Here is a 17410-nt window from a genome sequence, read left to right on the forward strand (position 1 = left end):
CTTAACCATTGGTTGAAGAGTGTAGATCAGGTCCGCTAATGGTAATTTTGGTCTCGTATGTACAGCCAATCTTTCGAGTTATAGCGGAACTTCAACGGCCTTCCGAACTTTGGTGCCTAAAGTGTACATGATTCTTACATACCGCTATTCACGTATTAGTGAGTTGTCGATCTCCCATACGGGTTTATACGGGGAGGTAGTTGTGATACTGCAGCTTAAGGAATATATATGTGGCTCTAGGCCTATGTACATCTTGCCAGTTATTGTTTGCTTAGGCCCGCGTTCTGTTGCCGCGAAATATCATAATATTTAGCTAGCTTGGCGCAATATGTGATGTTTTTTCTGTTGGCACTGTTCGAGAACCGCTTTATGTGATATTTGTCATCGATCCTATTGGAGCCCAATATCACAATGTAAAATATTCTACTCAGACCAAAGCTACCGAAGCCACCAACCATTTTGAGCAGTGTAGGGTGCGGCGAGACGGAGGATCTGGCTAGCAAATTGATGCGGATCCTTTTGTTGGAATTTCGGTTCGTGGGCTATTGCCCCGTTATACCCTCCGTCTCGCCCAACCCCCACCGCTCTACTAGTATGCATGTTCAGGCAACCCACAAACACATGATAAGGCAACCCATAACCATATAATACATCAAGATACACGTCCTCCCTGGTGATAGAGATATTCCTCAAGCACAGCTAGATACCACTTACCCGAAACCCCCGAAACCTCAGCTATGGCGGCAGCCTACAAAAAAAGAAGATCTCTTCCTAAGGACTTTGTATCTTTAATCTTCAACAAAGAGCAAATTACATTGTCGGACTGCATTCCTGTATTTGCCGAACTGGAACGCAATCCTGAGTCCCTATCCCGTTTGTTCTCTGACGAAGAAAACCTTTTGCAGCTTCTATCCAACTTCAATCACTATGCCTCAAGAATCTCAAGGTTTTTCATAATGTTCAAAAAGCATTCAGTGAACCATCCAGTGAGTGCAACACATCAGAAGCCCTGGTTAGGGTCCACTTTTTCAAATGAGCTCACTGAGCGCATTCTTCTCCAATTGCTCAGTGATAGTTTTAGCCAGTTTATGTTATCAAATAATTTCCTAGACGCATTCGGTGCTGTTCTAGAGTGCTGCCTCCCGCACAGCCCTCGATCATTTGAGAAGCTAGCCGAGCGATTATTCAAAGAAAAGCTTGTTTTTAAAGCGTTGATATCGGGGAAGACAACTGGTGGAATCATGAAGCAATGGGTTGTAGTGCTCACCAAGGTGATCCACGATTACCAGGCTCTCAGTGCATGGACAAGGACGATAATTGAGCAATGCGACTCTTGTATGGGGAACCATGATATTGATGAGCCAAAGAGCCGCTGGCAGGCACTGGATAGTCTCCTTCCACAGTTGATTCGGGCTCTCAGAAACAAACCACAAGGAACGTCAAACATGCCATGGCAAATACGGCTCGATCCGGGTCTGATCTTTGAATTGCAGCGCTTTGGAATCTCACCGCCTGCTTCTCAGCGTGCTCTGGAAGACGCTATCTTCACATTGGAGAGGGATGAAGCAGTGCGAATGTTAAAGGCTGTCAGCGGGTCGTTTCCTTGCCGATATTGTTACAAATCCTCTACGGGTGGAGAAGTGGCGGAACTTGAACTGGAGCAGCGAGAAACGTGTCTTAGCCTTGACATTGGACACTTTTCGGATCTTCTTGGGTCTGGGATAGGTATGTGGCGAGTCCTAGCCTCTGGGGAGGCCTTGGAGGATATGCAGCAGGCATATCAAAAAGGTTTGTAGGAATAACCTGCTCCGTCACTCTGGCCAATGCTAATATTTCTACACCACACAGGTTTGTTTGGCGTGGTCGAGCGTGTCATTACCCAGCTGGCCTCCGGTAGATGGGAGGATCCTCCGATTCGCGAACCGCTGGGGGGAGTGAATAGTTGTTTGTATCTGGCACGGTATGGACAAGATAAAAAGAGTGGTATACTATGGCAATTGGACGTTGAGTTTGATGAAGCTGCGGAAGCATTATTGCAACTGGTCAGAAGTAAGTTCTGTTCGTCCTCCTTAAGCAAATACTGTTCTGATTTTTTATCTTAAAGTTTGGAGGATAGGAGAAGTTGGAACGGTTAGTATAATCCTTGAGCCAGGAACTCTTTAGAAATATGGTATTTCCAACTGGCAACTGACAAGAACTGGTTTAGATTGAGCAAGCCGAACCTCATATCCGTCTGATACACAAAACATTTTCCGAAGTCCGCCTCGACGCACAGAAGCAGTTCTCAGTGGATCAAGCTAGCAGAATAGCATATCCGAACTATTACGGAAAAGACAGTGATACCTTGACAGGAACCCTTGAGCTCGACGACAAATCCCAAAAACAGCTCGGTGAGAGCCTTCTGAGATTTAGTAAGTATACGTTCATCATGTAACTCAAAGCAAATGGAATACTTACATTTTCCGTCTTCCTCTAGACAGGTTTTACAGCGTTACCCAAACTACATTCAGCAATGTCCGCGCTGGGAATATCACCGCACAATATCCTCTGAGTCTTGCCCAAGAAGAACTGACAATTGTCAAGGATACCTTGAACTCAACGCTGATCCAGGGCAGGAGTGGCACGGGCAAGACAACCTGCCTTGTGTATAAGTTGTTTGGGCGTTATCTTACTTCAAAGAATCTTGATGCTAGGAGTTCGCCCCGCCAGGTAATCTTGTATACCAATTTACTGGATCTGCACGCTGCTAACTCCTACTTTAGGTATTACTCACGCGGTCCCACGTCCTTTCGAACAAACTGAAGGACTACACCAAACGGTTGATTGCGACTCATGATTTAAAACCTGATCCTACTGAGGGAGGGAGTGATATGCTCAGCTATATGCTTGGTGACGACGAGAGAGAGGTCAACCACACAATCTTTACAATGCTTGCAGATGATTTCCCTCTAATTTGTACATTCAACTATTTTCTCAAGCTCTTGGAAAATACTCTGAGGTGCATCCCTTGGTTCTCATATATATATGGTAGCGTATTTACTAACAGAAGATCAGGGCTTCAGATAGACAAGACTTCTCATTTCATCCCAGCGCAGGCGGCCCGGTGCGTGATGTTCTTTCCAAGAAAGCGCCCGGCCGTAGGGGTCTATACAGAAAAAGCCAGGTAGTCGACTTTGAAGTCTTTAGCGAACAATATTGGGGACAGTTCTCAGCCAAGTTGACAAGCGGAGTATCACCTACGCTGGCGTTTATGGAGATCATAGGCGTCATAAAGGGCTCTGCATGTCATTCAATAGACTTTCAGCCCCTAACACGCGAGAAATATCTCCAAGAGGGACATAGGATTTCACCAATAGAAGTTGATAGAGATCTGATATACAATATCTACGAACGCTATGAGAAGGTCAAAAGGGATCATGGAGACATTGACGATATTGACCGGGCGAGGGATGTTCTTAAAGGAATGGCTAAAAACCGCGATGTCAGGAATAGGATCGAAAAAGCGTTTGATGAGATTTATATCGATGGTAAGGCAATATTACTCTTTATACCTAACTATAACTAACTGTTTTTTCCCCCTTGTGTCCAGAAATTCAAGACCAAAAGCTCCTCGAGATTATGATGTTGTTACATTTGGTCAAGCGTCCTAACGCCGCCCACTTTGGTACGGGATACACGTATCTATCCTTAATCTTATAATAACCAAACTAATGGGACATGCTTAAGCCGGCGACACCGCACAGTCGATCTCAAAAGATTCCGTCTTTCGTTTTGAAAATGTCAAAGATCTTCTCTATGCGCGCTTTTCCTCTGGAAAGAAAATCACACCACATGTGCACAAACTATATAAAAACTACCGCACACATCAGGGCATTCTCAACCTTGCAACCTCAGTCATGAGGTTATTGTATAATAGTACGTCACTTTGAGACTTCCCTCCTAGCTAGCCTGAGGGAAAATCTAAACCCAATAGATTTTCCGAACATGGTGGATCGTATGAAGGACGAAGAAGGACAGTTTTCTGGGCCGAAGCCAGTAATGTTCGGTGAGTAATACCTCTAGTCGTACTAGCACGGTTACTAACGAAGAAGTTGGCGTTGGCTCTAATGTTCTCTCGAGGAATATGTTCGGTGCTACTAATCTAGCTGCAGACTCCGCTCAGTTCGGCGCAGACCAGGTCATAATTGTTCGGGACAAGGCTCAGCAAGACAGTGTACGCAAGGAGATTGGTGATTTTGCTTTGGTATTGACGGTTCTTGAGAGTAAGGGAATGGAGTTTGAGGACGTGCTGCTGTTGGACTTCTTTAGCACGAGTAAATGTTCATCTGCGTGGCGTGCTGCTCAATCGCGATCCGAAGACTTTAATTCGATCAAACACCTGGTAAGTATCTTAGCAAAAGTTTAATTAATGGCAGAGTACTGATATATCCCTACTTGATTCTAGGCGTTCTGCTCAGAGTTGAAAGTAAGTTGACTGCAGCTGATCCTCGATGTTCTGAGCATTAGTTGATAGACCCAAGCAACTTTACGTTGCAATAACTAGGGCACAGTACAGACTGTGGTTCTTCGAAAGTGACTCAGCTAGTGCGAAGGATATACTTACACTCTGGGCACCCGACGTTGAAGTAGTTCAAAACAATGATAATAATGTATGATGGACATCCCCCCCGAGCGTATATTTCAATCACTAATAAAATTAGAAACATGACAAGCTAGCACAACTACATCCGGGAAAGAATGCGAACCCGGAAATATGGTCACGCAGGGGATACCAATTTATCGAGAACAAGAACTATGAAAGCGTGAGTGGTTGTTACTTTATAAACGCTGGCTGGATATTATCTAACACCGTTGGCTACAGGCGCTCCTATGTTTTAGGCGAGCAAATGACAGCAATGGTGATAAATTAACAAGGGCATTAATTGTTGAGAGAAAGGCAAAGTCACATTTAGTCCGCGGGGATGAAGATATATCCGAGGAACATTTCCGGGAGGCAGCAAGGTTGTTTCAGGAGTGCGGGCAAGCACTTCGTGAGGCCAGCTGTTATGAAGCACTGGGGGAGTTTGAACATGCAGGTGGTGAGTAGTGTAAATCCCCACATTATGTATGGCTATTGATGCATTAGGTAGATATTTTTGCAACACATCGGGAATTTTTGCGAGCTGCCGATCTATATATCAGAGCTGGGCTATTTGAGAAGGGTGCAGACACTTTTGCCCTCGCCGGACATCATAATGATGGTGCTGCAATTCTGGCGGGAGAGCAGAGATTTGACAGTCTGGTCAAATATCTGGACAAGTACGCGGTGAAGTTCATTTTCAGACATTACAGAAATAACTAACGGTCGCCAACAGGCACAGAAGGAACCTAAGCGCCGCATACCAGCGCCATTATTCGAGGCTTTGTATTCTGCTTGTCAGACGTGGCAAGATATCAACTGAGCTAAGAGAACTCGCTGCCTCCACGCTCAATGACCTAGAAAAAGAAGAGTTCTTTAGAGAATATGAAATGAATGAGCAATTGTTAAAGCTCTTGGTCATGCAATGTCGATTCACTGATGCCTGTAGTCATGCAGTTGCATTAGGGAACCTCGCAGAGGCTTGGAGAATAGATGGAGAATTTCGAGGGATGGCGCAACTTCCAAGAGAGGACAGGATTCAAGTATACAATTATGTACAAGTCAAAGCCTTACACGACAGCCTTTCAACACACGACAGCCTTTCAGCACGCGCGAACCAACCTTTCGTAGCGAATTATACAGAACCTCCACACCGCCATTGGTTGTCAGACACCCCATCCATAGAAGTGTTCTGGAGAGATTTGCCTCAACAACTTGACGGGTTTTGGAGACATCAGATGACCTATGAGAGCCTCGTTTTTGCTGAACAATGGATGAAGGAGGTTTTTGATATTATTGTAGATACTCACAACCCACACGTAATCAAGCTTTAACTGCTAACAACATCCAGGTAGCCCTTAGAGCTCATGAATTCATTCGCTCGGCAAATTCCCTCACTGACTTACCAGTGGAGTCAATAGCTACAGCAGTCAGCGTAACAAAAGAACTAGTGCTGAATTCGAATATTCCGATAAGTCTTTTCACTCTCTTGGGGGTCATTCCTTGCCGCAAGCAAGCCGATATATTGATAGTTCTTCAACAATCGCTGTTAAATGACGACAACAGCAGCCTCGTTGGCCAGAAACCCAGAGTTGTAGTAACACAAGCTATTGCCAAGTTGATAATTAACTGCGTATGCAGGGCAGTGACCGAGTTGTGTGAAGCTTCGAAAGACTTTCTTTATAGCAGTACACCATGTCTTACCTTCCAATACAGAGGTTTGCTTTCAATCAGATACAACTTTTATTGCCTGACTAATGCTGTAAAGGATTCCACAACCGTCCCGGGTGCGAGATGCTTCATAGAGATCCTATGAAGGAATCAGAATATCTAGCTAAAACAAAGGTTCCCGCTCAAATCTGTGAGATTTCAGTTCTATGCTAACTCAATTTCAGTATTTACTCCGTATGGCCTCTGCTATTCGCAGCCTTTTGCCTTTGTATCGGCGTGGGTTCAACAACCTCGCCCCTCCATCATTTAAGAGTGAATATCTTGGAAACTGTAATATATCAGCTATCAGATCCTTCTTCTACAACGATAAACTAATCGATGGGTCCTAGTGCGATGGGCTATGGAACTTCTATTGGCCCAAATAACATACATATCAGCGGTAGAACAGGCGCCGGAGATATTGAAGGCAGTATGGGAGGAAATCGCAGAACCAAATAGCGTCTATGCAGGTGTTTTCGGAGGGCTAGATGATTTACTATTCCATCGTCTTAAAAAAGATATGAATACGATATGCGACCTCTCTTCGATGCTTGAACAGCTTCAGATCGCCCAAAACCTCGGTTAGTCCCAATTCACTCACATTTGCGCAAGGTCACTAAAGGTTTATCAGACTCGCGCGCAAATTACGAGCGCAGTCTTTCTAGCTCCGTTTGCAGAGATCTAAAGGCTGAGAGGTGTTGGCGGACTTTGAAAACAATCACTCAGAGTCAGAACCGCTCAGGCATAGGACAAGAATCAATCAGTGCTCTAGATAAAATTATAAGAGACGCAGATTCAATTGATCTCCACGTATATCACTCGGTTATCGCCCTGTATGAGAAGTGGGCGACATATCTGGTACGTATTGGCTAGTTCCCCGTAAGCATTGGTTCGATCGAGCTGACATCTCCGACGAAAGATATACCAAAGTAACCCCGGCGATATGATGTTACCTCGAGCCTGGGTGTCACTGTACAGGCAAATGCTAACGCGAACTGGAACACCAAACCCAGCTTCTATTGATTCCCGGCGTCAAAACCTACTCTCACTCGTTGAAAGCTTCTGTCGCCTAGTACAGAAAATCAACAATGACGAGGAGCCCTTTCAGCATAAGATTACAGGGAGAATCAGAGCTAAGGGGCAGGGCATACACATTTTCGCTCGCCGCAATGTTCATTTCCTTAGTACTTGCGTTTTGAATACCCGCTCATGGGAGACCCCCTTCAATAGCTATCTACAGTCTAGACTCGCTCAAGTTGGCATTCTAGTCAATCAGGTATGTATTGGCCATCTCTCGCGCAATTTGAGATAAACCCCATCTCACCGATGACTCGCATGCAGACAATCAGCCTTCCATTCGCTATGGCATTCTGGTTCAGGGACCGAGCATCATTTAGCAACTTTTACCGCGCTTACATAGATTCCTTTAATATCTACAGCGGAAAAGACGCGCCCCTAATTATCACAGATACGAAAAATGCCTCAACATTATTCTCTACTTCCCACCCCGCAGTTTCGAGGAAGTCGTTGATAGAGTTGAGCTCCCCTGTTGTTTTGGGACAGACCGCCACCGAGAAACCAGACTATGATGATACTATGCATCTCCTGAAAGACTATTGCAACTTTGAGCCAGCGGTTATAACAATCCAGACAATCTGGAGGTCCCGCTATCCAATCATTAAAGCGCGGCGAGCATTCTTTAGCACATCTGAAGGTGTAGCCTTGAGATTTATCGAGAGGATCTGCGGAGAGAGTGTGGACATTTCTGTTATGAGCGTAGCAGAGCGAGTGCGCGTTCGGTCTTTGTTGTTCACCGTTGGGCTCCAGCTTCACCTCTTGAGCGAAAAGGTCGACAGGATATACAAGGAGTCTAGGGATAAGGCCAAGGGTATGATGAATGAGGGGGAAATGTCGAGTATCGAGCGTGCCCAAACCTTGTTCGAGGGGCTATTGGACTTGCAGGAGAGAATTGCGGAGAACATCAACTTCTTTTCCGAAAAGAACTTACATTCGCTCCACCAAATCGATTCCGGGCAGTTGGAAAAGAGAATCCAGGAGGTGTATAAACCTCTCCCGGAGGTGTATAAGCGTCTACTTCGTATCGAGTTCTCTTTGGACCTGCTTAACCCGGAAACACGAAGGCCAGCTGCTGCCATCGCCATTCAACGTGCTTTTAGAGCACAGAGGCACCTACTTAAACAGCGTCGAGACTTCCGGGCAACCGAGATGGGAAAGACGATTGCATATGTTAAACGCATTGTTGTGGCCCTCAGCATCCGTGACCCTCTCGACCGCATTGGAGAGATCCAAAGAGCCTGGGTTCTCTTTAATCACGTGGCGCAGCTGATCCAAAAGCTCAAACAAATTGAAACAAACTACAAGAAAGCTAAAAGAGCCGTCAGATCCCGAATAAACTGGGCCAGTTCAGAGGAGAAACATAGTGCGCGTATTCTCGCATCCCAACTCCATAATATCCGGGAGACTGTACGGAAAGAAGCATCGTTCCTATCGGAGGATAACTGGATGCAACTGAATATTCCGAGCGTTGAGCTGGAGGAAAAATGCACGGAAACGTGGCGGGTGATGAGGACTGTGGAGCATAATTTGTTTCGCATCATGGGTTAGTGAGGATGGGATCTAGACGGCTGGTTGTTAGTGATTGGGAGTTTTGCACTGCCTCCAACGGTGTGTGTGCATGTGTTGGAGTAACAATTGTTATCATTTTATTTTCCAGTATATGTTCAATCTCGTTATTTCATGTATTACTATATCAATATACTCCTACCATAGCTACAAACCTGCAAAACTGGCCCTGTCTCCCATATAAATACATTTACAGATCTAGTTGAGAAGCCGCGCACGTCAATTAAACTTAGCAGCTAATTTATTTCTTGGATTGGAATGAGAACTGGGAAGGAGGTTCAATATACTTCAAACCATCGCCCAGCCCGCAGATATATAACTCTCTATTGATTCAAGGGCTGAGGTGAAGATGGGCCCGCCTTCGGTGACGGACAATAAGCGGATAATAGTGTCCGGGTAGTTCACACCTGATCACTCGGTCGAGTGACGTCATGGTGCATCACTCGACATCCCTATATTAGCTCCCGATTGATTTTTTTGTTTTTGTTTTTGTTTAATTCATTAATTGCATGCAACCTTACAGTTATGGCAATAGCCCCTGAACCACCCGATCTCTTTCACCTCCTCTCGTGTTTGGCTGACATAGGAAATATATGAAAATACATCGTGTTGGCCTATTCTTCTTCTCCGGCGTCCTTCAACGTCCCCTACCCATATCCCAGTTCTCTCCTTTCTTCTTCCATGTTTTCATCCTGCCCGCTTCTCTCATGTCTCCATATGGTGAACTGCTTCCATATTTTCGTTGCTGCTTCGATTCCGCTGCTTTTCCAGAGAAGTTTGCTGATCGTATTGTGCTCTTTATAGGTCGTACGAGTTTCGGCCGTTGCATCGCATTCAGTAAGTATGTGAGCCACACTTTGCTCCCGATTGATTGCTTGATTGGTTGGCTCGAGAGGACGGCTGCCAGTAAACGCACACCTGGTTGAATCTCGGCCAAATGTGGAACCTCCTTTGTCCCTATTGCCTTGCCTTCTGCTATTGCGCTACTAGAGTTGGTCGTTACTTTCTTCCGTTGTGTACTTTTCATACTTTTACTTTTTCTTTGAATTCTTGGCATATACTGCCTATAGTCACTCTCAGGCACAAGGCAAAAAGACCGGTTAGCTTTCGACATTATAACAGCACTTCTTCCTCAACGACCCGTGTGCCAAGCCAGCCAAAAATGCTCGAAACCGCCCTCCCCGACATGAATTCGTCACTAGAGAGCTCCATATCTTATGTACGCCTTGACATTACTATCTCCATCAAGAAAGGATCTTGCTCTATGTAAAGAGCTTTGTTGGTTAGGGCTAGTAGGGTGAATTATTTGCACAGGGAAAGCAACCGGGGATGCAGGCCCAACCGAATGAAATCAGGCCCAGGCATCCTGAATACCTAGGGGGAACGTCAGAATACAATCTGTATTCCTGCTGATAGGACAAGCTGCAGCACTGGGTACTTTCGATATTCTGTGGAAATCTCGGAACCCTGAAACTCCAGAGAGGTAGCCGAGTAAATGTTCCATTGGAGAGATTTGATATCTACGCCTCATTGACTAAACGATTGGATGGGTCCACCCAGTTAGTGGCTTTAGAAATCAAACCTGATCATGATCAGCCAAGCTGCACACTTTCCGGAACTGAACTTATGGTTACCCATCTATAAAAATCAGGGCATGTGGTGAAGGCGGTAATATTGGCAATGACCGCAATGCAGGTGACAATAGATTGCCCACGGTGATTGCCACGGTGACGTGATGACTGCAGATTAAGTGACATCGAACCACCTCATCCCGAGCTAGACTCAAAGGCCAAAGATCTCCAACCCACCCCAATGTGTTGGCCTCTAGCCTGAGCACTCTCTAGACAATCATCTACACCACACACTCATGAGCTCCACCGCCTTGATATATTCCCGTTTTCATTTCGGGGTAATCCACCCCCACTATGACATCTGCACCTCCATGGCCTCTCCCGATCCACTCGGCTACGTCCGCTCACCTCCTCACTCCGCCCTACTAATGCCTTCACCTCTATACTACCTCGCCATCACATCTCCCTCCTCACCCCGAGCTTGCCTTCCGTCTACAGACCACCTTCGCCTCTCCTCTACATACCTCCCTCCTTCTACTCCACCTCCACCGCTTCTGCTCTACCACCTATCTCCTAAACACACATCACATCCTCACCACCACCGCGGAACCCCCATCCGGCAGCCACTTGCCACTACCACCGACCCCAACACCTCCCCCGTTTTAGCCACAAACTGATCATTTCCACCCTAGCGCCTTGGCGTCGAACGAGTGATGAAATATGACTAGCTAGCAGGAAATAAGACGCGACGTAGTATGCCGCGCCGCGCTCTGTTTTGTGTGGTAGTTCTGACTTTTTTATGGACAACCCAGAATGATGGGGTAGGGGAGGTAAGATTTGAGGCTACGGTTTTGGGGGGGCGGATAATGACTGGGATAGTTGGATAGCGGGTACTAGTGGTAGAAATTTGTCCGCAAATGAGCGGGTAGGTGGGTGTCTAAGTAGATCGGTAGCTATCAGGAGAATTATGTGGAAATGTGATGGCCAGCACCGGTTGTGAAATTCCTGTATTTTGCGAATCAACTCTACATGCTACAACAAATACGGTATATTATCACTACTATGGCTGGGTAGCAGGCTGATGAACCTTGTTGGAACCGTACCAAGATCTCCAGCACTCTGCTAATTCAAAAGGTACCTGATTCAACAGGCGGTTTACAGGTAGATGGTATTAATCAAAATAACTAGTCATAGGTCGACGTTTGCAACTTCACATCAAAAAAAGAGCAGGAAAATTAAACAACAAAAGAATGGCATAAATTAACTACGTGAACAAAAAAGATAACTACAAAGAAAAAAGAAAAAAGGTGTCCAGAGCTCTAATCCCCCCTCCTAAACCTTACTACCGCCACGCCGCCCTCCTGCACCACCCCCGTGCCCACCTTCACCTCCTCGGCCACGCTCCTCACGCTCCACTTATCCCTCCACGCCCCCAGCCCGCCACTCACCTCATCCCTCTTCACGCCTCCACCCATCACATCCACCTCCGCCCTCACCCCCGCCTCCAAGCCCACCAACATCCCCGCCACCGCACTCCCGCCCATCCACCCGCCCCTCCCCACCCACGTCCCCCTCACCACCGCCACCAGCAGCACAAGAACACCCAGCCACACCCCCGCCGGCCACGCAAACCACGCCCACCTCGCCACCATCCAGCTCTCCACCACCAGCGTCACGCCCTCCACGCCCGCCCCCTCATTCCTCACCGCAGCACTCATACTCCCCGTCACATTCGCCATCACACCCGCCAAATCCGCCGTCAGCAGGTCCACATACAGCCCCTGATGCAGCGCCGACACCTCTCCCGGCCGCGGCTCGGCCGTCAGCACCGTCGCATTCCCACTCAAACTCACCGCCAGGCCCATCCCCATCGCAAACAACGCAGCTGTGGAGACGTTCGTCTTCCCGCTCGCCGCAATGGGGAGCGGGCGGTTCAGCAGCTCGTCCGTGATCTCGCTGAGCTGCGGAACCGGCAGCGCGAAGGAGTCAACAGAGGTGCTATTCACCAGCGTCTCGCTGTACGTCCCATTCACCACCTGCGCTTGATACGCCTGCTCACAGAACCGCAGTGCACACACATACCCGCGTGCCATGTGCGAGCCGCCCTCCGCCACATACCCAGGCGCAATGGGGAGGTTCTGTGTTGCCGCGGCGGTCGCGTTATCCTGCTGTATATACAGCGCCGTCAACACGATCCTGTCGGCAGGTATAATGACGGTGTTTCCAGCGACAGTAGAATTCGCGCCCTCGGCGTTGGCGGAAAGGAATGTTGTTCCGCCGCCGGCGGAGGTGGCGTTGTAGGTGTATGTGCACAGCTGGCCGGAGGTGAAGCATGTCGCGCTCTGGCAGTACCTGTTCTTGGTTGTGAGGGTTGTGCAGTTGCGGGTCAGCTGGTCCGTGATGTCGTCGCAGGTGCTGCACACGCCGACGGAGGTTGCGGCCGGGTATGTGCAGTTGCCCGAGGCGCAGGAGTGGGTCGTGGTGACGGGGTCGCCGAGGAGCGCGGAGGTCGCGCCCCAGAGGAGGGCGCGCGGCGTGGCGAGGATCAGGCCACGGGAGAAGCCCCGGGTGGGCGTGTATGACGGGTTGGAGGAGAGGCGGGCGGGGGTGGCGGGGGTGGCGGGCACGCTGCGGAGCTCGTAGCTGGTGAGTTGTTGGATGGCGGGGTCGAGGCCGAGGGAGAGGAGCATCAGGGCCGCGCCAAAGTGGACGAGCAGGCTAGAACATATCAACATCAGCAGAGTCCCCACTATCAAATCACCATATCGAATCCAACTCACCCCCTCCGGAATTTAAAGATCCACCCCACCGCCCCAAACACATCCCTCCCCGCACCTCCAATACTCTCAAAATCCGCCAGCCTCCTCGGCCGCTCCGCAAACAGCACCCACCGCATCTGCCCAATACACTCGGCGAGCGGCCACATCAATGCCACCTTCGCCACGGCGGCCAGCCACGCCAGCACGGCATTCAGCGTGACGGCCGTGGACCAGCCCGAGACTATGTCCGTGTGGAACGTCTGCGCCGGATTGTTGTCAAAGACCCACACCACGAAGGCCGTCATGCCGAGGGCGAGGGCGGAGACGCCGAGGGCGAGGAGCTGCAAGAGAAGGGCGCGCCATGGAAAGCGGCGGGGGAGGGCGGCGTTGGAGTGTGGTGGTTTGGGTGGTTTTGGGGGGCGGTGGGCGGTGGGCGAGGGCGGCGTGTAGACGAGGCCGTTGTAGGCGGGGGGGAGGTCGGCCTCGGTTTTGGTGGGTGGGGGGGATTTGAAGAAGATGTTGACGGCGAGTTTTTGGAGGGTGCCGGCCATTGTGAATAGTGTGGGGAGTGTCTCGCCGGGAGAGGAGTGTATTAATTGATTAGCTGTGAACTATATCACCGTCTCGCGGGGAATATCGAAGGCTGTGAAAAAACCAGAAGAACAGTAACGAAGAGAAGAACAGTAAAACAGAGAAGCAAAGAGGCACCGTGGGTATAAGAAGAACCAAGGGGGCCAGTGACTGTCACGACACAAATACCATCTCGTCTGAAACAGCGACAGCTCTCACTTGAATGGAACGCACGGCACCCTCACTCATCCCATGCACCCCCCTCCAGGTCCCATATAGCTGTGATATTCGAATTTGAATAGAATGGCAGCTAATCGCCCTTCCCCCAGAGACACCTAAAATTAACCAATCAAGACACCCTCAGGGGCTGCCGTGACTCCCGATTGGACGCACAACCGCTGGCGCTATCATCCCTGGGCAACGAACCATTAAACAGTTCTGTCTTTGATTGCGCATTCCCTTCCCTTCGAGAGTTCAGAACACACGCCCACTGGTATGTACAGTCGATTCTTGCAGTACTCTAATCGTATATATATCAGCCATTCTATTGCCCACTTGTCCTCAATCTCTGTGTCGTCGTCGTCGTCCTCCCAGCTCACCCCCCACATCTCACAGAATCAAAACGTTACAGCGGTCCCTTGCAGATTCTACCCCGTCCGTGTACTCCCTGCGTGCATGCAGCCAGCTAAGCGCCGCCACCACCACCATCTGGATATTCGGTGCCGAGACATATATTAATAACGACAAGCTTTATGATCTGATCTCGGGTGCATAGGATAGATTACACTGGGCCGTACTGTGGTCCACGCTGGCTGGTGACGCTCTTGGCTCGTGCGGCACTGTTACTATTCAGCCCTTCCCTTCCCTTTCGGGTGGGTAATAATTGCGCCGTGATATCGAGACTTCACCACCGCAGAAAGGAGAACAGATTATCCTCAGTTTCCCCTTCAAATTCACATACATCCTAGCGACACAAACAACCCCGCCCGAACATATCTTCCTTATCCACCGTTCCGCGCAACATTACGGTCCCAAAAATAGGAGACAATGCTAAGCTTTCCCTTCTCTTCCCGTGCACACACCCATGGCATGACGTGACGCGTCGCCGAAAAGCTTACCGCCGACGCTAGGCGTCACGGAGTGTCACTCGGGAGCTAGGGTGCCGAGTACCCGCACGATCGATCGTGATAGGACGAGGAGAGAGAGAGAGAGAGAGGTAACGGTGTCCAGGAATGTGTAACGCACCGTCTTACCAAAAAGGATCTGCACACGATATCGATGTCTGGCTTACGTTTAGGCACCAGGGAAAGGCGACGACGACGTTAGTGTGTTCGTTAGGGTGCTGTTGCCTGGCACATTGATTTAACATATATGCTTCTTCTGTCTACGGAGCATATATAGGTCTAATGAGTTGAGGTCGCGGAACTCTAGCACTGAGTTGGGACGGCGCTGAAAAAAGTACAGCAGTGAGTGAGGGCATACTAAAGTAGGGTTAGGGCTTAGATATAACGTTTATTCACGATACGCGCAATCAAATTTCACGCAATATCTCCGTTTTGATGCGTAATACAGCCAAAACACGACTTTTACTAAGCGATTGGGTATCTACATATGCCTCCTAATCGGTGCCTGGAGTCTAATTGCGCGTAGATTACATACCAAATTATTGTGCAAAAGAGCCTTACCTACCAATAATACTGCCTACATTAACGTCAGAACGGGTATTTCTATAAGGCTGAGAGGCAGACGGAAAGTCTTATTTAGACCTTATGTCTCAAATAAGCCTAAATTTGGGCTGTTTTGGGCATATGTGTGACCATCGGCCAGGACTAGCTACAAATAAGGCTTATTTATAACCGTTTGTAGAATTAATATTACCGATTCACTAAGAATTATGCAAATTCATAAGGTTTCATAAGTTAGGGTTACAAGTAGGCACTTAGCAAATATCAAGCCGTCTACGCCTACTCATCTCCATCAGCAAGCTAGCATCCACCTCCGTGGGATTGCCCCTTTTTCCAGAGGTTGATGCCAGGTCAACTAGTCTCCCTACCCCTCCCATATCTCCTCACCACCTCGCCTAATCCGTTGAGCCTCTGGAGTAACCTGGCACTCTCTGGAGAACTCTCCACCTCAATTTCTTCTCTTGAGTCTCTCCCGCTTCCTCTTTAACCAGGCTTCTTGTAATGGGGGCAGCCTTTCTGTGTATTGCTAGAATCCAATAGAATAGATACGGCCATGCAAGATAGAAATCAGGTTGCAGGTTATTTAAAGATACTATCACTAGAACTCAATAATCTTTAAGGACTCTGCTTCAACGTAATACTCTAGATAGCTTCTCGCTGGCTTTCTGAAGATGAGGAAAAACCGGACAGTGGGGCAGAAATGGCCCTGAGTACTTATACTCAAAAGGACTCTATTCTCTGCCCCTACTACTTTACTAAGTTCCAGCAATGCCTTCTGGTGGAAGGGAAGCAATACCACTGCTACCCCACTTCTCTCTAAGCGTCAGCGAGTGCTTTCAGCTCCGAAGGCAACCATCCTTAGTGAAAGCCTTTGTAACACATGCAGCCTTGGTTGCCATACAACCGGGGCCTGTATGAATGAGCTGCCGCTCAAGTGTAAGTTTAGTGATTGCTGTCACGGTAGAGCTTTTGCTTATTGTAGATATCCCAAGCATAGTCCCTACCGCTACCGGCACTGGCAGATTTACAATGCTCAGAGGATTCCGAGAATCGCTGAGCATTTGAAGCTTCACTCTGGCCGGTCTTCTAATCATTGGCAAGGCATAAACTCATCAGTTAGTACTCTCATGAATAGATCCTTTTCCTAGTAGCGCTCAGAATATAGTTACTCTCAGAGTCCTGTAGTAGAGACTCAAGTTATTGAAACCTTATATCTTAAATATGGCTAAATCTGGCCTGTTTGGGTATAAGTATGACTGTTGCTTAGGAGCTTGCATAAATCACGCTTTATTAAAGTTTTTCTTGTTAATAAGGCCCACCTAAAGAAAAGAATTACTTTAACGTCAGAACAGGTATTTGTATAAACCTATAAACAGGCTAAAGTAAGCCTATAAAAAATATTAGTATGTTTTAAATAAGACTTAGTCGTCCGTCACGGTTTAGGCTCTTACAAGCCTACTATTTTTTTAAGCTTTATTAATACAAAGGCTTATGATACTTTATAAGGCTTAATTTGACATTATATATATCGATGGCCGCCCGCCTTCCCCGCCCCCTTCTCTCCACTCCGTGTCTACTCACCTACCTACCTACCTACCTACCTACTTACCTACCTACCTCAGGCTGCCTGCCTGCCTGCCTGCCTATGCCTGCCTATGCCTGCCTACACCTACCTACACCTACCTGCATATCTTCACGCCAACCCACCTACTCGCCTACCCACATACCCACCTACCCGCCTACCTGCCTGCCCATTAACTTCAATTGTTTGAATTTGATGCTCGATTTGGTGCTGTATTTGATGCCGTATTTGGCGCTATATTCGCTGCTGCTGCTGGATTCGCTGCTGCTGCT

General features: G+C 48.1%; 2 protein-coding genes across 2 annotated transcripts; one reads left to right on the top strand and one right to left on the bottom strand.

The window, feature by feature from the left end:
• Positions 1–737: 737 nt before the first annotated feature.
• On the top strand, positions 738–8953 carry LAJ45_08970 (uncharacterized protein; the record flags this gene model as incomplete). Its single annotated transcript, XM_046118518.1, has 24 exons — positions 738–1788; positions 1849–2049; positions 2105–2130; positions 2207–2411; positions 2477–2709; positions 2763–2998; positions 3055–3527; positions 3590–3664; positions 3727–3915; positions 3974–4045; positions 4092–4381; positions 4445–4465; positions 4521–4649; positions 4701–4802; positions 4862–5078; positions 5130–5298; positions 5355–5901; positions 5970–6336; positions 6387–6463; positions 6514–6619; positions 6679–6909; positions 6960–7186; positions 7248–7604; positions 7670–8953. 24 exons carry the CDS (start codon positions 738–740, stop codon positions 8951–8953), a joined length of 6885 nt encoding a protein of 2294 aa, XP_045968195.1.
• A 2908-nt stretch (positions 8954–11861) lies between these two features.
• LAJ45_08971 (uncharacterized protein) lies at positions 11862–13852 on the bottom strand (the record flags this gene model as incomplete). The annotated part of the gene is made up of 2 exons (XM_046118519.1): positions 11862–13260; positions 13323–13852. The coding sequence occupies 2 exons, from the start codon at positions 13850–13852 to the stop codon at positions 11862–11864; spliced, it is 1929 nt and encodes a 642-aa protein (XP_045968196.1).
• Between the last annotated feature and the right edge of the window lie 3558 nt (positions 13853–17410).

The sequence above is a fragment of the Morchella importuna genome (genome assembly GCF_003444635.1).
Source record: "Morchella importuna strain M04M26 chromosome Unknown Morimp01GS033, whole genome shotgun sequence".
Taxonomy (NCBI): Eukaryota; Fungi; Ascomycota; class Pezizomycetes; order Pezizales; family Morchellaceae; genus Morchella; species Morchella importuna.